The 26,317-nt window shown below is 55.0% G+C and overlaps 2 protein-coding genes across 2 annotated transcripts; one reads left to right on the top strand and one right to left on the bottom strand.

The window, feature by feature from the left end:
- Positions 1-4,694: 4,694 nt before the first annotated feature.
- Positions 4,695-13,723, bottom strand: RBPJL (recombination signal binding protein for immunoglobulin kappa J region like; the record flags this gene model as incomplete). The annotated part of the gene is made up of 12 exons (XM_080683776.1): positions 4,695-5,210; positions 5,331-5,434; positions 5,563-5,718; positions 6,266-6,418; positions 6,693-6,802; positions 7,173-7,310; positions 9,234-9,408; positions 9,676-9,791; positions 9,958-10,028; positions 11,007-11,132; positions 12,360-12,468; positions 13,702-13,723. 12 exons carry the CDS (start codon positions 13,721-13,723, stop codon positions 4,925-4,927), a joined length of 1,566 nt encoding a protein of 521 aa, XP_080539902.1. The 3' UTR covers positions 4,695-4,924.
- Positions 12,422-24,644, top strand: MATN4 (matrilin 4; the record flags this gene model as incomplete). Its single annotated transcript, XM_080683775.1, has 8 exons — positions 12,422-12,436; positions 14,725-14,837; positions 15,564-16,133; positions 19,232-19,354; positions 19,447-19,569; positions 21,385-21,798; positions 21,893-22,045; positions 24,502-24,644. The coding sequence occupies exons 2-8, from the start codon at positions 14,759-14,761 to the stop codon at positions 24,642-24,644; spliced, it is 1,605 nt and encodes a 534-aa protein (XP_080539901.1). The 5' UTR covers positions 12,422-12,436; positions 14,725-14,758.
- Positions 24,645-26,317: the final 1,673 nt, after the last annotated feature.

The raw sequence follows: 26,317 nt of genomic DNA, 5'->3' as shown, positions 1-26,317 counted from the left end.
CACACTACCAATGGGCTCCAACCCCGGCTGGTGGGCTCCAGAGTGCTCACAATCACACTGTCCAGGGGTTTGTGTCAGCGAACCTTCACTGGGGTTGCTCAGGCCCACAAACCCCCTCTGAAGCAAGGAGTCTGGTCTCAAATCCCTTCTGAGACCCCTGCCACACTTGGTTTTCCTGAGCCCCAGGAGGCTTGAGGGGTCTCTGCTCCTTGTACCTGGAGTCTTGCAAAAGTCCTCACATCTGCTCAAACTGCCTGCTCGTTTTGAATCACTAGGGGCTTGGGGATGAGCTTGGCAGAGTGGCCCCCACTTCCACACTTTAAAACCAGAGTAAGTCCACAGGAGCTTGGTCACAAGGTGGTGCCTTTCCCCAGGACTCGGCCTGCTCCTCCCATCCCCCACCCCTGCCCCAGGTGGCGAGCAGCCAGTTATAGCAGGTGTTTACCACTTCACCACTGAAAGCATTATTGTGTCACCGCTGCCCCGCCTGCTTTTGTCAGTTGGGGCCTGGAACAGAGCCAGGCCTTACCGAGGGCCCTTTGGGTGAGTATGGTCAATGTTGACCCGTGCAAAACTTATCAGATATGGTGTTATTGGTTTCGTTCTTCTTAAAGCCACTTCCTCTCTCTCTTACCATCTTCATGGTCTATGGCCTGAGCAGCCCACATCCTCCCCAGGGAGGAAGGTACCTGAGAATTTCCCACACTGTGGTTATGAGTTCTCTTTGAGGAAACCCAATTTAAACGAGAGAGAGAGACCCAAGGTCCATGCTTAAGCCAGAAAGCTAGTTTGTTCATGGCGGAACCTCAGGCAGCATGAAAGCTGGTCAATTGGGAGATTTTGGAACAGACATTTTTTACCTTATTCTCACTATGTGCCCTGCCGCCTGCTTTCTGCCCCTTGTAACTCACACACACTACCTACAGCTAGCAGCAAACTAAAAGTATTAAATACTATTAGGTAGAGAATTAAAAGAACCTCAGAGCACCAGACTTAGCATCAGGAGTATAGGATTCAAATCAGGCTCTGTTCTCAACCTGCTCTGAGCACTTATGGGCCTTCTCTTTCAGAGCCTCAGTTTCCCCATCTGTAAAAATGAGGAGGAAATGTGAATGTGAGCAATGTTTCTCAACCCTGGAAGGTTCTGATCCTGAGAGCTTGAAAAAGTGATTATCTTGAGGAACCCTGACAGTAGGAAAACTCAATTCTCAGGAAGGGAACAGTGCCACCTGCTGGTTTCACTTTACACTTGCAAGCTCCAGCTATCTGCCAATGCAATGGAATGCAATTTGGTATTTATTGAGCCCAACTCAATAATCAAGCATTGTACTGCGCCCTCCAGGATATACAGCGATGAGCTCCTTTCCACTTGAAGCTCATAGTCTATAGGGGACACTTGAAATGTACATAAAGCCCTTTATTCCAAGGGGGGCATGGTCCCAGTGCGGTTTTCCACAAGGTGGAAAGCCTGAAACCAGGGCCTGCTTTATGGACACATGTACAGTCAGAGTAGGCCTTGTGCTTAGCAGGGCCCTGCCTTGATTTCAGGTTCTGCTGTCGCTGTCTTGGAATTCGGAATAACTTTGGCACATTGTGTAGCCGATCCTGCCTTGGGGCAATCTTGGAGGTGGTGACATCTGAGCTGGGTTTGGGGGACAGGGTGGTAGTGGCAGGAGAGGAAAGGAGGAAGCCTATTTTAGTGTGGAAGGAGGGGTGGAGTCAGTCCTTAGACCCTGGAAACTGGGTGATGTGGGGGACGGAGATAAAAGATGAAGGGCTATGAGGGGTGGGCAGGGAGGGGAGTTGGATGTTCCATGGATTCAGGCTTAGCTAGGAGGACCTCCAAGGACAGTCGAGCAGCTGGAACTCAGGCTCGCGCTGGAGCTTTGAGGTCATAGACTTCCAGGGGGGTGTGCGGGTGGGACCAAGGATTCTAGGGTCCCCGAAGGCAGTGGTCGGCAAACTCGTTAGTCAACAGAGCCAAATATCAACAGTACAACGATTGAAATTTCTTTTGAGAGCCAAAATTTTTTAACTTAAACTTCCTCTAACGCCACTTCTTCAAAATAGACTCTCCCAGGCCGTGGTATTTTGTGGAAGAGCCACACTCAAGGGGCCAAAGAGCCGCATGTGGCTCGCGAGCTGCAGTTTGCCGACACTGCCCTAAGGCAAGCTGCACAGCTGGGCCAGGGCTCTCAGGCCAACCTAGGTTCTTGGCTTCCACCAGGCCTGCCTGTGGAGTGGCAGAGGAAGTCCTTGAGGGCAGGGCTGGATGGGCCCTTGAGCCCCAACTTCCTGTGTGGTGGGCTACGCAACTCCTCTTAGCCTCCTTATGAGTGGCTTCTGGCTTCAACATCATCACAGGCACCGAGCCCAAGCTCTCCTGAGCTGAGCACTCAAATTGGGGGCATTTCCCCTTCAGCTTGTCCTCTGCATTCCTTGGCCAGGATTCGCTCTCGGCGGCCATGAGGGGCCTTGAACGAGCTGCTCCTTCCTTGTGACGGGGCGGCGGGGGGGTGGGGGGGGTGTTCACCCTGCTGATTGAGGCTTAGGGGAGTCTAAAGAGCAAACCTCTTGGGAAGTGTCAGCATCTTCTTTCTCATGGGGCTTTCCATGTTCTGGGGGAGGAGTTCTGCAGGAAATGAGCCCCTCCTCAGAGTTCAAGGAAAGTCCAGGCAGGGGGGAGGTGAGAACCCTGAACCAACACTTCAAACTGGTTCTCTCCACTTGGCACCGTGAGGAGCTAGTACAGGCCGCTGGCACCTGTGATATGTGTGCCCGGTTCCAGCAGCCACAGTCAGGACCCTGCCTGGGTCCTCTGCTTCCCTGGAGAGCACAGAGCAGGCAGAGGGTGGGCAGGGATGGCTGTGGCTTGGTCTCCGGGCCTCATGCAGAGAAGCTTCTCTCATAGCTGGGTTACTGCCCAGTTGATCTCAGATGTGTCTGGAGTTGTCCTGGGAACGTTTTATTGTGTCCTGTGTTCCCCTGTGTGTCTGGGGCGCATCTTTGCTTGGGGTGGGGGGTAGCTGGTAGGGTAACTCATTGCCAGAGTGAACAGGTGGCCCCCATGGCAGGCACAGGGTCAGGGCTGCTGGCTTCTTCTCTAGAAGGGGCCTACAGCAGTGGTCGGCAAACTCATTAGTCAACAGAGCGGCAAACCGCGGCTCGCGAGCCGCAGTTTGCTGACTACTGGCCTACAGGACCGGCTCTCTGCTCCATGGCACCGTGTTTCCTCCTCTGTGTGAGGGTGGGGGAAGTACACTGGGCACCTCTCTCCTTGCGTAGGTGGGTCATACAGGTTAGAGTCTCACTTGGATTGGGGGTGCTGCTAGCACAGCAGAGTGACCCCCGACCCTCAGGACTGCATCCTTCTGGGCCTACAAGAGAAGTGCCTGGATGGATAGTTAAGATGGCAAGACCTTCCCAATGCCCAGGCACCTGCCCAACCACTAAAGCTGTGAGCCAAAGAGGAAGCGCAGGCAAGGGCACTGCGCCTGCCTCCAGCCACAGGGCGCACAAGGAAGGGCAGGCCTTTGTGTTCCAGGGTAGAACCCAGGACTCCAGGTGGACCCAGGGCTCAGGTGGGACCCAGGGCTCCAGGTGGGACCCAGGGCTCAGGTGGGACCCAGGGCTCCAGGTGGACCCAGGGCTCAGGTGGGACCCAGGGCTCAGGTGGGACCCAGGGCTCAGGTGGGACCCAGGGCTCCAGGTGGGACCCAGGGCTCCAGGTGGACCCAGGGCTCAGGTGGGACCCAGGACTCCAGGTGGACCCAGGGCTCCAGGGTAGAACCCAGGACTCCAGGTGGACCCAGGGCTCAGGTGGGACCCAGGGCTCCAGGTGGACCCAGGGCTCAGGTGGGACCCAGGGCTCCAGGTGGACCCAGGGCTCCAGGGTAGAACCCAGGACTCCAGGTGGACCCAGGGCTCCAGGTGGGACCCAGGGCTCCAGGGTAGAACCCAGGACTCCAGGTGGACCCAGGGCTCCAGGTGGGACCCAGGGCTCCAGGGTAGAACCCAGGACTCCAGGTGGACCCAGGGCTCAGGTGGGACCCAGGGCTCCAGGTGGACCCAGGGCTCCAGGGTAGAACCCAGGGCTCCAGGTGGGACCCAGGGCTCCAGGTGGACCCAGGGCTCCAGGGTAGAACCCAGGGCTCCAGGTGGGACCCAGGGCTCCAGGGTAGAACCCAGGGCTCCAGGTGGGACCCAGGGCTCAGGTGGGACCCAGGGCTCCAGGTGGGACCCAGGGCTCAGGTGGGACCCAGGGCTCAGGTGGGACCCAGGGCTCCAGGTGGGACCCAGGGCTCCAGGTGGACCCAGGGCTCCAGGGTAGAACCCAGGACTCCAGGTGGGACCCAGGGCTCCAGGTGGGACCCAGGGCTCCAGGTGGACCCAGGGCTCAGGTGGGACCCAGGGCTCCAGGTGGACCCAGGGCTCAGGTGGGACCCAGGGCTCCAGGTGGGACCCAGAGCTCAGGTGGGACCCAGGGCTCAGGTGGGACCCAGGGCTCCAGGTGGGACCCAGGTCTCCAGGTGGGACCCAGGGCTCCAGGTGGGACCCAGGGCTCAGGTGGCACTCTGATCAGGACCCCGTGTTCCAGGGTCTGTAGGCCAGGCCTGGGTGTGAGAAACGATGTGAGACAGAGAGAGACAAAGATGGAGCGACAGGGCACAAAGACAGACATCTACAAAGTTGCTGAGGGAGGGAGACACAGTTTGATTTAGAGAGTGAAACTGAGACAAAGGCGGGAGAGCCACACTCTGAGTGCAAAGAGAGCATCTTCCTAGGTGTCAAAGGAGGAGCCAGCTACGCGTGGAAGACCGGCAGGGCTGGTTTCAATGGCAAGAGCCTTCTGCGGCTGCTGGGACTGGGCCTTCCCTGGCATCCGCGGCAAACGGGGCAGAGGGCAGGGCCGGGAGCCTGGCGCCTAGGTCTGGATGAAGAGGTGGAAGTTGGTGCGCGTGAACTCGCGGTGAATGCTCTCCAGCAGCGCGTCGGCATCGGTGTCGGCGTCGGTGGCGGGCTGGGGGGCGCCCGGGGGGACCGGCCGCGCGCTGTACTCGGGGGTGTAGGTGAAGGAGAAGGCGCTGGGGTAGAAGAGGCCGTCGGCGCGCACCAGGCTCACCGCCACCGTGATGGGTGTGCGCAGCCAGCGCCAGTCGCTGCCAAAGGCGGCAACCACCGGCACCACGCACACCAGGGACCGCGGGCTCCTGGGGCGGGACACAGGGGGGTGGGGTGGGGTGAGGGCTGCAGTGGCATCCGGTAGGGCTGATGACAAGCACCCTCCTCTCCCCGTTCCCAGGGCCCAAGGGAGGCTCCCCGGCCCATACCTGTACATGGTTTCGGCCTCCACGTCCCCGAACCACACCTTGAGCCCCGCGTGGAAGTTCTCACCGTGGAGCTCCAGCGTCGCCACGTCACCCCCGCCACTCAGCTGGGAGAGGGTGGGACGGGGAGGTGTGGGGGAAGGGGTGGCCAGAGGCCTGCTGCCCTCCCACCCAGCGCCCCATCCCCCAGCGCAGGCAGCCCGCCAGCCTCCCTCCCACCCCCGCCCCCATTCACCTCGAGGGTGCTGATGAGGGGCACCGGGGTGACCGGCTCCCGGGTGCACGCCAGGCTGCTGCTGAAGGAGAATTCCACCGACTCGGTGCCTATGATGGTCCAGCAAGAGCTGTCGTTGAGCAGCGCCCTATTCGCCTCCTTGGGGCAGGGGGCGGCCTGAGCGGAGACGCGAGGGGAGGGGCAGGAGCTCTGGTTGGAGGTGCCCCGGCTTCCCTGTTCTGGGTTCCAGTCCCAGGCTCTGCGGTGAACCTGCCCTTGGAGCTTAGACGAGGCCCTTCAGTTCTCCCAGAGTGAAATAAGTTCGCTGGGTGAACTGGCTCCTCAAGGTCTATTTTGTTAGGATTCTAGAACCCTATGTTTAACACTGCAACTCTGTGCCCCAACATTCTACAGTTCTGTGACTTACAGGTTTATGACTCGAATGGGCTTTGCTCAATAACACTCAATACCCTTACTTACTGTTTTTATTTACAGTCTGCAACTTTACATTCCAACCTTCTATGACTCTAACAGTCTGTGGGAAGGACCACTGCTCAGTAATATTATTTTTTTCTGCGTTCTCTGATTCTGTCTCCATAGTCTATGGTTCTAGCATTCCCTGGGAGGAAGGAGAGCTCATTATGACGATGACGGTCTAACATGCTGTGGCTCTCTGCATTCTGACTGTCTAAGATGCTTGGTGCTGATCATCTCTACTCCTCACCTGGAATTGCACCACCTTCTCTGTGGCAAGACACAGGTAGGTGCCGCCGCCTCCAGGGGGGCCCCCAGGAAACTGGAGTGCGCACTTGTGCAGTTGGGAGATGGGCTCGTCCACGTCAAGGAGTGCACACTGTTTGGCTACTTTGCGGATGATCTACAACAACAAGGTGACAGGAAGTGTGACAGCAAGGTGCCTGGGTGCCGGATGCCACCCTCCCAGCCAGCTTTCTGCTACTCCAATAGCCATGTGGGCACTGGCAGACCCCCCCCCCCTCCATGCCAGCCCTTTGCCTCTATCCAGCCCCACAAAGCACTGAGTACCCTGGGTGAGAACTCAATAGTTGTCTTTATGCCTCAGGCCCTCACCCTCCAGCCCTGTCCACGTGGGTAACCCTCTGCGTGGATCTGGGGATCCCTCCCTTCCCTACCATTGGAGGTAGTGTGATGCCCGTGACAGTGCAGACCAGCTGCACCAGGGAGCCATAGCGGACGTAGCCCTCTCGAGGTGGGAAGTCCCCCTGGGAAGAGTGGTCATCAGCTGGGGGTGAAGGAAGGAAGAGGATTTCAGAGGGCCCCAAGCTTCCACTCCAAACCCTGACCTTCTTGCCTCTGACTCCACCCCATTCGCACCCCATGTGGGTCTTGTGGGTATGGTTGAAGGTTCTCCTCCTGGAGGGGTCACTGGTGGCCATCCTCGCAAATGTCTGACCCCTGGGACAGGGGCTGAGATGAGGGCCTGGGCTGGACACTGGAGTCAGAGGGCTTGGATCAGTCGCCCACTCACTGGGACCCCTGGCAAGTCTTTTTGTGTTTCAAAGCCTCAGTTCCAAGGGCAGAGTTTACCTTCCTTGAAGTGTTGTGGTGAAGATCAAATAAGCGAATGAATGCATGCCCGTGGATGTAATTACCCAGGTGCAGGGTGAAGGCAGCCCACTGGCGCGCACTGGCCACGAAGGCCCCGTCCTCCACGGAGAGGTAGCGCGTGGAGACCGTCTGGGAGCGCAGGCGGTTGAAGAGGGAGACCTTGGAGCCCGAGGATATGCACACTGAGAGGGGAGGAGGAATCAGTGCCCTGGCCTGGCTGGGTCCCTTGGACATGCCAGACACATCCAGTCTCTGCCCCCTGTGCCCATTTGACTCATATGCCCACCAGCCTAGACACAGTGGGCATTCACATTTCACAGCTATTTATCCAGTACCTACCCTAGTCCCACTTCTGCACTTGCCCCTGCTCCCTTTTGCTGCCCGGGCATCCTTCAGCTCAATACCCAGTTATGAAGTACTCACTAAGTGTGGCAGGCACTGAGCAGGGTGCTGGGACCCAAAGGGGGAATCAGATCTAGTCTTGCTCTGGAGGAGCTCATGGTCTCAGAAAGGAAACAGGGACATAAATATAAAATTTCAGTCTGGTGTGTAAGGACTGGGTTAAGGAGGTCTTCCTGGAGGAGGTTATACCCTCAGCTGGGGACGTGAAGTAGGTAGAAGTGCTTGGGGGGCTGCATAAGCAGAGGCCATGTGGTGTGAAACAGCAGTCCCATGTGTCTGGGGCTTGACATTGATCTCTTCCAGCCTCTCACACAGGAAGAGCCACAGTTTGTTTTCTGATTAGATTTTGACCACCTGGGGAGAAAGCCTTGGGTCATCTCCCTCTCTCCCCTCACAGCGCTAGGCATACTATAGGTGCTCAATTCACACTTAGCCCAAGTTCCCATCCATTGAATAATAGCTAAAGTTTGCTGTGTGTCAGGTACTGTTTTAAATGCTTTCTAGGTATTAGTCCATTTGAACCTCTCAACAACCCTCGGAGGTAGATGATATTATCTCTACTGAAGAGAGCAACTTGCTGAAGGTCACTAGACTAGCAAAAAGTAGAGCCAGGATTCAAAGCCAGGCCACCTGGCTCCAGAATCTGCACTGTACCCATCACACTATAACACTCCTCCCTGGCCCTTTCCTGATACCAAGGGTCAGCCAGGATCTGAGACATCCTTCAGGGTTTTTAACAGACAGCCTGGATCTGAGACATCCTTCAGGGTTTTTAACAGACAGCCTGGATCTGAGACATCCTTCAGGGTTTTTAACGGACAGAAAGTGTGGTGTAGGAGTAAGAGCTGGGCTCTGGAGTCACATTGACACAAGTCCAAATCCTGGCTGGACCACTTCCTAGCTGGCCAATCTTAGGCAAGATGCCTGGAATATGATAGTCCCAAATGTGTCTCAAATGAATGGATGAATGTCCCAAACCTCATTTTCCTCATCTACAACATGGGAACAGTGACAGCACCTACCTCACAGGGACACAGTGAGCATCAAATAGGCTGATGCATGTAAGGTGTTCCAGGAAAGCTAACCCTCCCTTCACCTCCCCCTTCCTGCCCCCTCCCATCGCGGGAGTGGTGGTGGTGTCACTGTTATTCAGGCTCCTCCCCCCCCCCCCCCCCCCCGCCTTATAGTCTCAAACCCTCCATTACTTGGCATCCAGGACAGTACTTGGCTCAGACTCTCTCTTTGATCCTCTATGCATGCCCCTCTCCCTGCTAGACTGTGTTCCTCCAGAACAGACACTTGTCCTTGTTTTATAGGGATTCAGCACAGAGCCAGGCATAGCGCAAGCCCTGAGTAAGTATTTTTAACTGAACTTCCTCTGTTTTTTTATTGTCACTTTTCATCTATCTCTAGTTCAGTCTCTGCTGGCCGTTTGAGGGCCCCCGCAACTGCCCCGTCCCTAACTCACGCACTCAGGACTGGTGTCTGCCCCCTCTCCTCTCTGCCCTTGCTTCTCTAACTTATCCCAGAGCTCAGCTTCACTGGCTCAGCCAGACGGGTCCCCGCCCGCCTCCGCTCAGACCCCGCCTCTTCCACTCTGACCCCACCCCTACAATCCAGGTCTCCCCCCCTCGCAAATCCCCCGCCGTAAAATTTGAGGGCACCTCCCGGCCTCGTCTACGATCAAGCCCCGCCCCGCTCACGGTCGGTGTTTTTCAGCGACTGCTTCTTCTGTGAGGGCTTCGAGATGACCTTGATGAGGCGGCTGTGGAAGGTGCCCAGCTCCCGGCCCCCTCGGAGCACCAGCCGCAGCACCAGCCGGAAGTGCTTCCTCTTGTCTGCGTCTGAGATGTACAGGGTCTTGGCGCAACCGAATTCCTATGGGATTCAGGGGGTGGGGCCGGCTCACCTCAGCCGTCCGCCTCGGGGTGAGCCTTCCTCCCCCAGTTATCTGACGTCCGCCCCGTCGGACGTGACGGAAGCAGCATAGTCCAAGCTCTCTGAGCACCTCCTTGCAGACCCTCGGGGTCCAGGCTCCCCTCCCTACCTGTCGGATGGCTTCTGCAGAGGAGTAAATGAGCTCTCCTCCCCAAGGAAGCGGCAAGGGTGGGAGCAGGACTGGGACCCCCTCCTATGTACTCTCACCCTGGAGTCGGGCTGCTCCTCGAAATTTAACTTCTGCGTCTCGGCGGCGCTGCCGGATGCACCGTCCAGTCCCATGTAACCGCAGACAGTGGGCCCCGTTTCCCCGGCTAGGTGGGCTAGAAAGGGACGCCAGCGGGCTCGGGAAGGACTCCGGTGCCGGGCAAGCCTACTTTTCGCCGCCAGAGGGCGCAGCGAGACTGGGTCTGCGAACCGCCCCGCTCCCAATCCCTACAGCGTGGTCCCCTACCGAGGAAGGCGACCAGTCCTGGGGCCTGTCCTCACCTTGACCTGGCACTGGCTTCACCCTCCAGCCAGGACCTGCGAGGTAGACACAGGGCGGGGGGCAGAAGAACCTGCGGAGACATGTAAGCGCTGATCTCGTGTATCATCTCCACTGTTCTGTCTTGTAGGCATCTCAAAGGTAGCAGAAACCTGAAAGAATCCCCCTCCACCTTTCCCACGTCCCTCCCCAGGCTCCTCCAAGACTGTGAACCCCATTAACATCCGAGCCTTCTCCACTCCACCTTTAAAACATATCCAGAATCCACTGGCTTCTTGGCACCTCCACATCTTTATTTGTAAAATCAAGAGCCAATCATGTCACTCATCTTCTTAAAATCCTCCAATGGTTTAAGTCCAAAGTCCTCATATAATCTGGCCCCTGCTTACCTCTCCAACTTTATTTCCTACATCCCCACCCCCTTCTCAAACTGCAGCCACGGTACTTCTTTTGTACCTCAAACAGGCCGCCTTGGTACTGCCTTGGGGTCTCTGCATTTTCTCTTTCTCCTCATTGGAACACGATTCCCCCAGACTCTCTCCTGTCTGGCTCTATTTTCACATTCAAGTCTCAGATCAGACGTTACCTTAACCTTTCTAGCAAAAGTTCCTTCACTTCTGTTTCTATCACATTGCACTATCTATTCCCTTCCAGCTTTCATCGGGATCTTGTGCATTGATTGTGGGGACTTTATTGTCTTTCTCTTCCACACTAGAATGAAGATGCCATGAGAGCAGGGACTGTGTTTGTCTTGTTCAGCTATATGCCCAGTGCCCAGCGGTGCCCAGAGAGCCTGGTGACAAGCACTCAGCTCCTAGTTGTTGAATGAAGGTATGAATGAATGGGTGAATGAGTGAATGAATGGAGTCTGTAGATTCCCAGGGAGGTTCTGCTAAGACCAAAGTGGGGACTATTGGTGGCTGAAGGAAAAGGCCCATGATCAGCCAATAGCTGAGCCCCAGTCCTTCTCAGGTTTCAAAAGATGCTAAACAGGAGGAGCGCACAGGGCCAAATGCCAAAGTGACCTGGGAGGGGCAGATGAGGCACCTACCGCTTCTCATTTCCGTATGATTTCTGGGCCACCTTGGCGTGCAGGATCCGCACCGTCTGCTCGCACTGCTGCTGCAAGCACCGGCGCACGCCTTCCCTCAGGACAGTGGTGCGCTCTGGGGAAGCCCTGGGAGGCCCACAGCAGGGAGCATCAAAGGGTGAGGTGGCATGGAGTTCAAAGCACACGTATGTTGAATGAAATAAAGTTCTAGTGGTGACCACTCATGGACGCATGCAAGTCGTGAGCTAAATATTTGGGCTGCACGGTGCTCAGTGAGGTTTGCCGGGAGCCCGCCTGGACCACCCAGGCACACCACTCTGCTGGTCTGGCTCCACGCCCATTGTCGCCTGGAGCATTGGGGAGATGCCCTCAGCACAAAGACCCAACTTGTGTTGGCCTTGGGATGGAAGCAGACTATGAGAGGGCACCTGGCTCTCCTGCACCCTGAGGGGACCGACGCAGGGAAGTCTTGATGCCAGGGGACAGTAGCCTTTGCTGGACCCAGGGAGCAGAGTGCTCTCTTGCCTGCTGGCAGACACCTGCAAACGTGGAAGGGCCCCCAACCCGTGTCCCCAGTCTCCTGGGATTGGGGGAGGAGAGCATGTCAGTTTTTCCCTGCAAAATAACCCTCCCTCCTGCCTCCGGAGAGCAGAGGCCTGTTACTGTCTCAGTTGTACTTTCCTTGATCGCAAGGCCTCCATTGCTATGTGGAGCGGGCCAGGCAGAGCCTAGGGCCTGATGGCTTCTCAGCCTGCAAGTTTTGATGGGTGAGGGTGGGTGAGGGTGGGTGGGCCCAAGACTTATGCAATTGCAGAGAACATGTAAAGGAGTCCGTGATGGCAGAGATTTGAGGGACTACCAGTGGGGCGGAGGAGAGCGATGAACCAAGGCTGTTCTGAATCCTTTATCCTCTTCGCAGGACCAGTGTCCAGGGCCTCTCCTCACTCCTGGAGGAGGCAGCGGAGGGCAAGAGCCGGCCGCGCCCTTGGAAGCGGGGCCAGGCAAATGGCGGCCTGGCCAAGCCCCGCTCCACCCCTTGGGGCTCTCCCGGGGAAGTGGCTCGAGGCCTCCAACGCATTCCGGCTGTGGAGAGGGCAGCCGCCCAGCCTCCCGCTGCACCGAATTCCGGCCCTGCGGGCCGAGTCGGCGAGTCGGCGGCTCTCTAGGTGGCTGGAGCCTGGGCGCCGCTCAGGCCCCGCCCCGCCCTCGGAGCGAGGGGATGCCCTGCCAGTGGGAGGGTCGCAGCCCGCGCTCCCCCTCCCCACCCGCCAGCCCGGGTTAAATGCGCCGCCGCCTCCGCTCGCCGCAGCTGCCTGGCTGTCCCCACCTCGGGCACGCTGCCCGCGCCGTTACCTGCTCCAGCTGCCCCGGAGGCTCCGCCCGTCGGCTCCACTCTGCGGCCGCGCCTCCAAGTTGTCTCGCAGGTTCAGGTGAGTCAAAGGGCCTGGGGGCGCTGAGGGTTCTGCGGGGGAGCAGGCCACCAGCCAGACCAGGCGACCGTACTTAACCGCGGCTGCACCCCCTATTGTGTCCGCACTTGACCCGCAGTGCCCTTCCCACTTCTGTAGGGTCCTTTCCAAATTGAGTGCACACCAGCAAGCCCACCGAAAAGGGGAGGGGACGTGTGCCCTAATCTCCTCCCCCCCCCCCCCCCCCCCCCGCCCCGGGAACCTCCAAGAACCTCCTCAAGGTGTTCCCTCTTCAGCCAGCTCTTGAGGAATTATTCACAGCACTTTCCTCCCGCTGGAGCCGGCTCTCCCCACCCTAAAGGCATTTCCAAATCTTGCATTTTAACGCAGGATTGATTTGCCCCTCCAGGGAGCTCTGGGTTCTAGCGTCAGCCTTGTCACCACATTGCTGTGTGACTTTGGGTGAGACACTACAGTCTCTGGACCTCGTTCCTTCCTCTGTAGAATGAGGAGGTTGGAAAGGTGATGAACTTTGAGGCAGCCGCTATTTTGGTTTTCTAGGGTTCCTGGGGTACAGGTAGGATGCCAGGTGAGATGTTTGCTCACGCCAGGAGCAGGGTAAGAGGGGCCTGGAGGCTTCTGAAAGCAGGAAAGGATGAGAGGTGGCAAAAGCCGCTTGTGCCTTTTAAAACGCCCTGCTCTGGGAGTGGGGTGGGAGGGGGATGCTGGCCGCAGCTATGGCCCAAGCTAGAGAAAGCATTCCACACTTTTCCACCTCCTGCAGCTGGCACATCTGGCTTAGTCACCCTCCGTGATGGTCTCTGCCAGAGGGATTTTTGTTCCTCTACCAGGCCCGAAAGGCAAGGCGGAGAGGATCCAGGACGGGAAGGCCGCCTAGAGTGAGCGGCAGGCACTCGACCTTGCTCAGAATAGGCCCATTCACGGACTGGGGGGAAGGGGCGGGGCTGCGGTTGGGTTAGGGGCGGCTGGCCCCCTCTACCAAGAGACAGCTAAAGAAAAATGGCTAACGCAGCTTCAGCATGGGGCGCGGGAGTGGGTAGAGAGCAGAGGGGAGTGAATGCAAAGAAAAGAGGTCCAGTGGCTCCTAGACACCAGGTTGCCAGGCAACTCAAAAGGAAGAAGGGGAACAACTCCAGGAGTCCCAGGTTCCTTTGCAGCTCCGTGGGCTGCCTGCTTGGGCCTCATTTTCTCCATCTGTACAATGGGAGTCTTTCTTGTGATTCTCCAGGGGCCTCGTCAAGGGCCTCGGGAGGGTAAACGCTCACCTGCTGCCCCCACAGGGTCCATGGCCGCGTCCCGAGGCCGCCAGCCGCTCACTCACAGCCCTCTGGGTGCGTCCCGTGCTGCTGCCCTCAGAACCCTGCGCACTCCTGCCCCTGGGCCCTCACGCCGGATATATCCTACCCCCGCCTTATCTCAAGGCCCCGGGGCTCCCGGCTGCTGTTTGCTCTGGGCAGGGGCACCTGCTGGGCAGATGTGGGCTTCCCACGGCCGCCGAGCCAATGAAGCCAGACCCGGAAGGCGCCCCCTGGCGGCTCCTCCTGAGAGCTGGAGGCGAGTCGAGGCACTAAGCCTCGAATTCAAGAGCGCGGTGGGCTTTGGCCATGCAGTGCCCGCCCCTGACCCTCCCAATCCGGAGCTCTGCCCGCCCCAGGCCTGCGGCTGCGCCGTGTGTGGCTGAGTGTGTGTGTGTGTGTGTGTGTGTGTGTGTGTGTGTGTGTGTGTGTCTGAGTGTGTGTGTGTGTGTGTGTGTGTGTGTGTGTGTGTGTGTGGCTGAGTGTGTGTGTGTGTGTGTGTGTGTGTGTGTGTGTGTGTGTGTAGGATAGCCACACAGAGGCGCCCTGTACGGGGAGGGAAAGGGACCCGCGGTGAGGAATGGCTTCCTTCTGCAGAGGTTTCCTCCCCGGGAAACGAGGGCGTGGAACACATCGGCTCGTCCTACCAGGCCCCTAGGTGTAGGATTGTATCCCGGCAAGCCTACCGGCGCTTAAATTCTTAGAGCCTGTTTCCTAATCTGTACAGTGGGAACAGTAACAGCCTGTCTCATAGAATTGTCGAACTGCCGAGAGGACTAAATGCCACAATGCGTGAGAAGCGTTTAACCTTGTGCCGGGCACAAGGAATTCAGCAATCTCACTGTAATGAAAATTAATTATTGTGAAAGGATACACAAAAATAGAGAGATTAGTAAAACAAACCCAGGACCCTCCTACACCGCCAAGTGCCCATCACCCAGCATGAGAGTCCTGAAGATACTATTGTTTTGCCATTTCCTTTCCTCCCTCCAGGCTCTGACACCCTGTTTTCTGTCCCCCAAGTGCCATGAGGGGCCTTCCATGCTCACCACTGCCCATACTGCTGCTCCTTCTCCAGCCCTGGGAAACTCAGCTCCAGTTTGAAGGTGAGCGGAAGTCCAGCCCTGACCAGCGAGGGGAAAGGAACAAAAGCAGGTTTTCTGTCTGCAGCCAGCTTGGCCTGCTGGGAGAGAAAAGCAAGACTTTGGAGCCCCCCGGGCCGGGTTGGAATTTACCCTTTCACCTCTGTGGGCCTCAGTCTCCTCATCTGTAGGATGTGGCTTAGAGATAACAAGATTGGGCTCATGCAGAATGCCCATTTGGTGTTAAATTTTTCAGAGTTAATTGGAAAAAATCGAGATTTCACATAAAAATCAATATTTTGGACTTCTCTTTAAAAAATCCAAGGACCTGCTAACACGGGTCTGCATGGCTGCATGCAACTTTTGGCTGCAGCTGCCCACTCTAGGAGGGATACGGGCTTTCTGGGTGCCCGCCATCCTACCCCACCGGTTCACTCATTTATGTTGCCCACCTGGCTCCTATAGGCATTTGAATTGCGACATTGCCTCTCCCTCTCCCAAATGGGTAATGCCTCCTCAGAAGAGCCCTCAGAGCTATCGGGTAGAGGATTGGTGAAATCTCCTGGCCCAGGCCCTCAGCCCATGCTGGGCGAGTGCAAGCATCTAACTTGCAGTTGCTAGGGTAATTCCGTGTGGGCGTGTGGGCGCTGTTATGCAGGGCGAGTGCCATTCCGCCCTGGTTTTCCTTGGGGATCTCCTCAGAGAGGAGGCTTCGCTGACCTAGGAAAGTCCTTCCTGATCTCCTCGCAGGTCCCAGGTGCCGCACTGGACCCCTAGATTTGGTGTTTGTGATTGACAGCTCGCGCAGCGTGCGCCCCTTCGAGTTCGAGACCATGCGGCAGTTCCTGGTGGGCCTCCTCCGCCGCTTGGACGTGGGGCCCAACGCCACGCGCGTCGGCGTGATCCAGTATTCGAGTCAAGTGCAGAGCGTCTTCCGGCTTGGAGCCTTCTCGCGCCGCGAAGATATGGAGCGCGCCATCCGCGCTTTGGTGCCGCTGGCGCAGGGCACCATGACGGGGCTGGCCATCCAATACGCCATGAATGTGGCTTTCAGCGTGGCCGAAGGCGCGCGCCCGCTGGAGGCGCGCGTGCCGCGAGTCGCTGTGATCGTGACCGACGGGCGGCCCCAGGATCGGGTGGCAGAGGTGGCGGCGCAGGCACGCGCCCGCGGCATCGAGATCTATGCGGTGGGGGTGCAGCGCGCTGACGTGGGCTCCCTGCGCGCCATGGCATCTCCCCCTCTGGACGAGCACGTCTTCCTAGTCGAGTCCTTTGACCTTATCCAGGAGTTTGGCCTGCAGTTCCAGGGCCGGCTGTGTGGTGAGTTAGGGGAGCGCTGGAGCGAGGCTCAGTCTGCCTAGATTCCCATTCCTACGTCTTCCATCCCACCCAGGCGGTGGCCCCGCCCACCAGAGAGCAGAGGTGCTCAAGGCCTAATGCACGCCATGCAGCCCGCTGTGCCACATGCCAGCTCTGGCCACTTTTGCTTAGGCTTCACCCACCAGTAGCAACATCTGGCGTGCTCTCCAACTAGGATGGGCTGTGGTTTACCACAGGCTTAATGTCCAACTCCAACACCGCCCCCTCAACACTGGAAGCACCGCCCCTCAAACATGAGAGCCAACTGCCCACTCCAAAGAGTCATGACTCGCCAACATGGGCGTGGCCCTGCCCGCTCGCATTTTAGCTCTTCCTCCAAGCTGCTAGAGCTGTTGTAGTCACACCTCGAGTTACTCCACCCACCCTGATTCAACGCCTCTCCGCCTCTCTACCTTACCCCTGCCGAGTCCTGCCCTAGCCCATTGACACATAGAGCTGGGGCCTCCCTCTTTTGAGCCTATTCACAGGGGCTGTGAACAGGGCCCTATTCTTTCCCAAAGCCTTCCACTTGGATCGGCCCTTCTCGAGTGAATCATATCCCACCTAAGTCCATACTTGATCATGGTTGCTGCCTTTGACCCCACCCAGCTCTTGTTGGAGGGTTCTGCCCATCTGTCCCCTGCTGTTCTACTCTTGTGTGTCCTCAGGAAAGAACCTGTGTGCTGAGGGGGGACACGGCTGCCAGCACCAATGTGTCAGCTCCCCTGGCACCTTCCACTGCACCTGCAACCCCGGCTACCAGCTAGCAGCAGATCACAAGGGCTGTTTGGGTGAGAACTATTCCAGCCCTGCGATCCTGAGCCTTCTGAGGCTCCCATTGCCCCAGCATCAGCCCCATGGGTCTGGAAGGGCCTTTGGAAGTAAAGTCCAGCTCCCTCCCTTTCTAGGTCAGAGAAAGGGAAGGTATGCCTGGAGTCACACAAGTCCTGGATGCGACCACAGCTAGAAACCGTGACCCCACAATGAAGTGTGCTTTCTGCATCCTCCTGTCCACTCTTTCAGGCTGTCTCCTGCCTGGCTCCAATACACCTCCCAGACGTGTTTGTGTCTTCTCAAGGGCACATCGTTAGAGTTCCTGTAACTTAGACACTGTGGAGTCTTCACTTAGGGTCTCCATACACCACCACGCCTGCCTCGTCCATGCTGTCATTCCTGCTTCCACATCTCACCTGGGCTGCTCACCTGGGCTCTCTTCCTGCTCCTCCCTGCACCTGCAAGTCTTTCAAGGCCGGGTTCTTTATTTTTGCTTCCTGAAAAGCTACGGCACACAATGCCTTTGCCTGTACAATTGGGACTTTCTTTTTCATGTGTATCTGTGTCCACTCCTTTCATCTTAACGACAGATGCCATTTGCTGAGTGCCAAGTTAATATCAGACATTGTGCTTGGAGCACTGCATACATTATCTCCCAACCTCACCACAACCTGGGAAATGAGGTCATGTGATCCCCATAATGTCCGCTGGGGGTTTCTTGTTTCTAGAATGTTGACAAAACTGGTTTGAAGCCCCATGTGATGACCCACGAACATACCAACCCCTCCCCCAGATCTCTGGGAATTCCCCAAGTGCTTACATTCCGTGGCCTCCTCTCACTCTGAGCTTCTGCAGAATTCAGTCAGTTTATGGCTCTTCTCTCAATTTCTCAACCCCACACATGCTGTCCTTGTCCCATGCGCATAAATCAGTCTCTTTCTTGGTTCACACACTTGTGCACACAACGACGTGTGTGTGCTTGTAAGTGCATGCATATGTCCATTTCACTAAAGATGGGGAGGACAGAGGTGTGAATTACATCTCAGTAAAGCCAAACATACACCCACAAAAGGAAACATCCTTTTTCAAAAATCTTTATTGCTGAAAGTATTGCAGATGTCCCCTGAAACACCCATTTTTTAAATCATTGAATACTAAGCACCCTTGACCCTGAAAGCCCTCGGTCACCCACTGCACGGGATTTTTTCACTGGCAGTCTCAACCCACACAGTCACTCATCTTCACACCATTTGTCTTGTTCTTTTTCTTCCTCTCTCCACTTCCCCCTCTTTCTAGAAACCCTAAATTCTCACTTTTTAAATGCAGGATAATTCACCTCTCTCCAGCCCTTATTCTCCAGTGCAGTGCGAGGCCATCGTTTGCACATCTAAGCCATCAAGATACACAGCAGGGCAATAGCTCACCTTCCCCAGAAGGAAGTTGTAAATAGCAATTGCTCTCTCTCTTCCATTATTTCCTCATTTTGCAGATGGGGAAATGGAGGCTCAGACAGGTGAAGCAGCAGGATCTAGTTCCCCTGTTTTAGTCAGTGAGCATCTTCAGGGCAGGAGTGCTGTTTTCCACAACTGTGGATTCTTGGTCTTCATCCTGGCTTAGTAAGGCACACCCTGGGCTGCATCTGGGTCTTGAGTTGGTAGGGCCACCTGGCCCAGAGCAAGGAGGCCTGCGAGTATAGGAATCACAGATGCCTGGTTACCACCCAGATTAATTAAATCAGGATACTTTGGAATTGCAGTCCAGGCATAGATTTTTAAAAAATATATTTTTATTGATTTCAGAGAAGTAGGGAAAGGGATAGAGATAGAAACATCAATGATGAGAATCATTGATCAGCTGCCTCCTGCACACCCCACACTTGGGATCAAGCCTCCAACCTGGGCATGTGCCCTGACCAAGAATTGACCTCCTGGTTCATAGGTTGACGCTCAACCACTGAGCCACGCCAGCCTGGTGGGGCATGGGTATTTTTTGAAAGCTGCTGTCAGGGCTGAGAAGTGCAGCCCCCAAAGTATATGCCAGCCTCCCCTCTTCCTCAGCCATTGACCTGTGCACTGAAGGGACTTATGGCTGTGAGCACCACTGTGTCAGTTCGCCAGGTTCCTAGTTCTGTTGCTTCAGAGCTGGCTTTGTACTCCAGCAGGACCAGAGGAGCTGCAGGGGTGAACGAGCTCCCCCCTCCCCCCCACACACACTAGCACCCTGGACTGAGGTCTCTAATGGCTCCAGTCAGAAGTGATATCTTGCTGCCTTTGCCTTCCCACCAGTCATTGATCACTGCAGTTTTGGGAACCACAGCTGCCAGCATGAGTGTGTTAGCACCCTTGGTGGGCCCAGGTGCCGCTGCAGAGAAGGCCACGACTTGTTACCTGACGGGAGGAGCTGTCATGGTGAGGAAGGGTCTCCTGCATTGTGCAGAGGGGCAAAGGGTCTTAGCTAGTGGAGTCCACCCTGACTTATCCTGACCTGTCTCTCCTTTCAGCTCGGGACCTTTGCAATGGCATAGACCATGGATGTGAGTTCCAGTGTGTGAGTGACGGCCTCACCTACCGCTGCCTGTGCCCTGATGGACGGCAACTCCAGGCAGATGGCAAGAGCTGCAACCGTGAGTTATGGGTGGGAGGGGACACTGTCCCTGCCCCCACTGCTCACGTTGTGAGCATCCTTGACTTTGGTGTGGGTGTGGTGTGAATGTATGAGTGTAGGTGGTAGTGATGGCATTGGAGGGTGTGTCATGCCCTGCTTCTATCTCTTTCTCTTCAGTTCTTTACCCTGTTGCCAATATATTTTTATTGGTTTTAGAGAGAGTGATAGAAACATCAATGATGAGAGAGAATCATTGATTGGCTGCCTCCTGCATGCCCCGTACTGGGGATTGTGCCCACAATCCAGGCATGTTCCCTGATCAGGAATGGAACTGTGACTTCCTGGTTCATAGCTCGACTCTCAACCACTGAGCAACACTGGCCGGCCGAGGTTAATTTTTTAAAAATACATACATGGGTGGGCAAAAGTAAGTTTGCAGTTGTGAGTATGTGAAACACAAAGTTTATTCTTGTATTATTATTTGCTGATTATTGTATTATTTTCCATACAAACAACTATAACCTACTTTTGCCCACTCCTGTATTTGATCACATTCTTCCCTCGCTCAAAAGCCATATGTGGCTCACTAGTGCCTACAGAATAAAGATCAAATGCCTTACCCCTGAGTTTTTCAAATGGGGGGTACAAGCACATTCGTGGATAATGAAATCAAATTAGGGGGTTACAACCAGCATTAACACGAAAGAAAGAAAAAAATAGAGTTTACAGCATGTAGAAAGAATAAATATTGTTTCATGAAATGTAATTTTAATTGTATGTGAGCATATGTAGTACATCATGATGTATTATTATGGTTGTTGTTTTTACTGTGGGTCGTGGTCACATTTTTTAAACCACTGCCTTAGCTCATCACAGTCTAGCTTCAGCCAACCCCATAAGCCTGTCTCCTGCCACACTTGAACACTTTAGCCAGACTGGCCTGTCTATCCCCAAATGTGTCGCGAGCTCCTCGCTTCCATGCCTCTGCATATTCTGCTCCCACCGTCTAGAATGTCCCTCCATGCCTTGGAGAACTCCCACCCTTCTTTGAAGACCAAGTCAAATGTCACCACCTCCATGCAGCCTTCCTCACCAACTCCAGGAAGAATGAATTATTCTTACCTCAGGCTCTCTGCTGTAACATAGGGCATGTCTGACTGCTCTGCTCTCTCCTGATTTCCTTATGGATCAGGATTATGTTACATTTATTGTTGAAACACCTTCAGGACTAGCAAAGTCCCTGGGTCAGAACAGGGGAGTCAACATTGCAGAGTGCTTAGGAGCATGGGTTTTGGGATCAGACAGACCTAGTTTCAAATCCTGGCTCAGCCACTACTGGCTGTGGAATCCAGGGCAAAACACTTTATACTTCAGAACCTCAGGTTACAGAAAATGGGGATAATCCCCAAGGTTATTGGGAAGATTGAGAAACAACATATAAAGCACCTAGCCCAGTGCCTGACACACAGTAAGCTGTCAAATAATAATGTTTTTGTTTTTATTTAGTATTGTTAATAATGGTAAAGTGTTTAGAATTCTGTCTGGTACATAGGAGATGATCAATAAATACTAACTATTGTAGTTGTGGGTATTATTATTATTGTTAAGATGCTTTTAGCATATTGCCTGCTTTGTTGTGCTCAGCACTCATTAAATGGCAAAGGTTGTAATGATGCTGATAATAATAACAACAATACATCATGCCAGTGCCTGGCATAGGAAGGCCTTCACACATGCTGTCTGTTATACAATGAATGAATGACGAGATGGGTAGGTGGCTGCTGCCAGCCAAGATTCTGGTCTCTCCATCCAAGACCTTCTCCTCACTGCCTAGGGTGCCGGGAGGGCCACGTGGATCTGGTTCTGCTGGTCGATGGCTCCAAGAGCGTGCGCCCTCAGAACTTCGAGCTGGTGAAGCGTTTTGTGAACCAGATTGTGGACTTCCTGGACGTGTCCCCCGAGGGCACGCGGGTGGGGATGGTGCAGTTCTCCAGCCGAGTGCGCACAGAATTCCCTCTGGGCCGCTATGGCACCGCGGCCGAGGTGAAGCAGGCGGTCCTGGCTGTCGAGTACATGGAGCGTGGTACCATGACTGGGCTGGCGCTGCGCCACATGGTGGAACACAGCTTCTCCGAGGCGCAGGGCGCGCGGCCCCGCATCCTCAATGTACCTCGCGTGGGCCTGGTCTTCACCGATGGCCGCTCCCAGGATGACATCTCAGTGTGGGCTGCGCGCGCCAAGGAGGAAGGTGGGCTTGGCGCGAGACGCGCTGGCGTGGGGTTGGGTTGGACGCGGGTAGGTGACTTTCCTGAGGTCTAGGGCGCCCCCTGTATCCTCCGTAGGCATCGTCATGTACGCCGTGGGCGTGGGCAAGGCAGTGGAGGAGGAGCTGCGCGAGATCGCCTCGGAGCCCGCAGAGCTGCACGTGTCCTACTCCCCTGACTTCAGCACCATGACGCACCTGCTGGACAACCTCAAAGGCAGCATCTGCCCGGGTGAGCACATCTGGCTCGGCCCCTCCCCTTCTCTCTTTGCCCAACCTTTGCTATCTCTCCTTACTATCCACCCCCATCCCCTCCTGGAGTTACAGCCAGGGCATGGGCCTCGCTAGACAGAGCCTTGTTGCTCTAAGTGTGGCCGGGGACCAGCCGCAGGGCCCTCACTGGGTAGCTTGTTAGAACAGCAGCATTTCCAACTCTCTCCAGGCCAAATGGATTAGATTTTGCACTTGAACCAAATGCGTTCGTATGTATGTTAAAGTTTAAGAAGCACTAGACTAGGCTATACCTGTCCCCCAAACTAGTGGGTGTTCAGAATAATTTGGGGGACGTTTCTCAGAGGAATGCCAAACAGCATTTCTATAGCTCATTAACTTGGAATTCAATTTTACAGACTTGGCAAAGTGGCAGGATGGAGTGTTTCAAGTACACAAAGCTATGTATTTTTGTTTGAACAATGTAGCCCATAAATGCAATCTGTACTTCATGGTGTTCAGTTGAAAAAATGCTGTGAAGGAGGAGAAGAGAGCTGTTAAACCTTGTGAACTGTACTTTATAGGCCATACAGGGGATTTTGGGGGGTAGTTTTTACCACAGAGTCTTTAGACTCTAACCCAGGCCTAAGATGTGACTCTTCTTTCAGATTTCCAGGCCCTACCCCCAGAGTGAGGTTCAGAGTGAAGTTCAGGAAGGCGAGGCTGGGACTAGGAAATCTCTCTCTCTCTCTCACACACACACACACATACACACACACAGTTGACCCTAGAACTACATGGGTCCACTTAAATGTGGATACAATGTATGCCTGTAAGTAGACTCGCTCAGATCAAATCCATGTTGTTCATAGGTCAACAAATCTGCATATGCAGAGGGCTGACTTAAATGATCTGCAGATTTTCAACTATATAGTGGATCAGAGTTTCTAATCCTCGCTTTGTTCAAGGGTCAGCTGTATATACATACATGTAGGTGTATACATACATATATGTGTGTATGTATATGCACATACATATATACACATGCACACATACACCACCCAGGCTAATGCTAATGATTAGCCAGCGCATTGGGGAGACACCGGATAGCTGCTCCTTCAGGGCCCTTCCTGTCTGGCTCTCATGTCCCACACAGTGTGACACTGGATAAGATACTTAATCCCTACCCCTACCTCAGCTTCCCTTCGGTAACAGGGGAGGGTGCTGGCTACCCAAGGTTGTCTCCAGCTCTAGAATTCTAAGAGAAATCTGGGCTCTGTGGTTGAGGCTCTTCACCAATTAGCTGTATGACTTTGGGCAGATCCTCCCCCCTCTCTGGCCCTAGATTTCCTCATCTGCAAAGTTAGGAGTCTTTGTGGGACAGTCACCAATGCCATTAATGGCATGACATACAGCAGTTTGCTAAGGATGCATACAAGACTAAGAAATAACCTTTAAAATCATAACAGCAGTTCTTTATTGGAGGCCCAGGCATTGTGCTGTCATTAAAAATGACACATGTTTACAGAATGTCAGTGAATCTAAGGTACCATCCATTGTCAAATTCACCATTATTTTCTATGTAGCTAAGAAAAAAATTTAATTATAAGGCACTTTTTGCATCAGACTCACCTAGAGGTTGAGTTCAAACACAGATTGCTGGGTTCCAACTGCAGTGTTTCTGATCCAGGTAGAGCCTGATAATTTGCATTTCTAATAACTTCCCAGATGATGCTGATGCTTCCTGTCCCGGGACACTTGGAGAACCGCGGGTCTAGTTGAAATACACGGTCAGGTATTTACTGTGTCAGGTGGTGCTCTGGATCTGCACTCCCAATAAGGTAGCCACCGGGGACATGTGCCCACTTAATTTAAATTAATTACAATTAAAGTAAAAAAAATTAGTTCTTAGTCACACAAAGCCACATTTCAAGTGTTAAATAGCCACACGTGGCTTGTGGCTACCACACTGGACAGGGCAGCTATGGAACAGTCATCACTGCATAAAGTTTCACTTGGAGAGTGCTGCTGTGAACTCTCGCCACTCAGCGTGTGGGCCAGGGGCCAGCAGCATCAGCAGCACTTGGGGGCATCTCAGCTCCTTCCCCATTCTGAATAAGAATCTATTTTATTTTAACAAGATCTCCTGGTGATTCTGAGCATCAAGTTTTGAGAAACACTCTCCTAAGGTGTGTATAGACATACACAAATGATAGAATCCTTAGGTCCAGCTTAGGACCAGCCAATGAATAGATTTTCTCGTATCCTTTTTTACAGATGAGGAAACTGAGGCTTAGAAAGGTTGAGTGAGGTTTCCAATATCTCACAGCTATGTAGCTGGACTCATCCCAGGTCTGTTTGAACTCAAAGCCCATACACTCAACCACAGGCTGGGTGGAGGCATAGCACAGGGCCTTGGCCAGGGACCCCTGGTCCTGCAGATTCTCATTCCCCTGACTGTCTGTCCCTGGCTGGCAGAGGAGGGGATCAGCGCCGGGACAGAGCTTCGGAATCCCTGTGAATGCGAAAGCCTCGTGGAGTTCCAGGGCCGCACGCTGGGGGCGCTCGAGAGTCTCACTCAGAACCATATCCTTTTGAGTTGGGGGCGCCGACTGGAGTGAAGGGGACGGGACCCCCGCGACCCCCACCGGTTTCCTTAACCGCTCACTCGCCCAGCTGACGGCGCGCCTGGAGGATCTGGAGAACCAGCTGGCCACCCATATGTGAGGCCCGCGGTGGCCCGGACCGGGCAGGGGTGAGGCCCCGAGGACTATGCTCCCTCGTGCGCCATCGGGGCGCCAGGGCGGGACTGAGCCTGAGCCCCTTGGGCTCGGGCTGTCGGGGACCAGGGGCTGGCGGGTTCCCAGCGCTGAGCTGGCCTCGCCTGGATCACAAGCCTGACTGCGGAGGATGGGGGACGCGTGCTAGATCCCCACACCCTCACCGCTTGCTTCTCTGCTCTCAGTTCTTTGTTGGATTTCTTGTTTGTTTGTTCGTTTGTTTTCTTTTTCTTAAAAAAAAAATATGGTTTCCTTGGGGTCCGTTTGTGGGTCTTGCTACGCCGCCAGGGGGAGGGGAGGCCAGACGGAGCGCGCTCCTGCGGCGCCCGAGTGGCGTCTCCTCGGAGAAAGGCGCATTGTGCGGGGGTCGGGCTGGGGGGCAGGGGCCTGGGCACTGCTTCCCCCTCCTTGTTTATTCAGCCAGAACAGACGGCTCCTTCTGCCGGCTGCGGGAAGGGAGGGGGCTCCAGGGGAACCCTTCGGGTCTGCGCAAGTCTGCGCCCCCTCCATTCCGCAGCGGATCAAACGCTTCGCTCTCTGGCCATACCTATCTCATGGTGCCCCCAAACCTGACTGAAAAGCTGCTGGAACTGGGCGGGGAAGTTGGCTAGAAAGCAGGAAGCAGTAACTGAGTCCCTAAATGGACTGGGTGGGGACGGATAGGTGGGTTTCGCCTGGATTTCATCTCCCTCCTGCATTAGGTAGGAAGAAGAGAGGTATCAGCCAGGACCTCTGGAGCAGAGCAGGCCTCTGCCTGCTCAGCCTGTGCCCCACACTCTCTGCCTCTGCTCCTCAAAACGGAAAACCCTAAAACCAGCCCTCTGTGGTACAGAGCACAGACCAGTACCATTTCCCAAGTGCATGTAAGAAAATGCAAAGATGAAGCGATTTGCAGGTATTGGCATTTTATCCTCACAACAACCGTGTGAGGTAGGAATTACTGCCTTTATCATCCCCATTTTGCAGACCTTCCAGCCAAGCCTTACCCTGTGGCTGGAATTTCTGTGGGTGGCCAAGGAGGATTTTACAGGCGAATGAAGCATGAACGTGTGTGGTTAGGAGTGGCTGGAGTATGTGGGGACGGGATAATTGATGACTGAGATCCTACCTGGACTTGAGGGTCAAGATGGGCTAAAGTGCTAAGCCACAGTGCCTGACTTATGACTTCGTCTGCCCCAAACCTTTATTTTACAGTTGGGGAACCAGGCCTAGAGGGCAGAGTTGCCTGTTCAAGATCACACAGTGAGGGAAACCCATCTGGATCAGGCAGCTGCCTAGGAGGGTCCGATTGGATTGAGGACGCCAACTGATGGGGTGGCCAGGAGCGCAAAGGCAAAGCTCCCTCCTTTGGCGATGGCCAGGACTGCCTTCTCTGGGGTTTCTTTTCTCATCTGCTCTTTTATCCTGCAATTTCTTCCATAGCCACTGGATGGCGCCTGAAGCCCTGACTTGGAGTTGAGTCCCAAATCAGACACTTGGCATCTGGCACTTGGACTAAGGAGCCAGGCCAACCC

The sequence above is a fragment of the Plecotus auritus genome (assembly GCF_963455305.1).
Source record: "Plecotus auritus genome assembly, chromosome: 8".
Classification (NCBI taxonomy): Eukaryota; Metazoa; Chordata; class Mammalia; order Chiroptera; family Vespertilionidae; genus Plecotus; species Plecotus auritus.
Note: the sequence above shows the minus strand (reverse complement) of the source record. Positions and strands in the feature narration are given on the sequence as shown.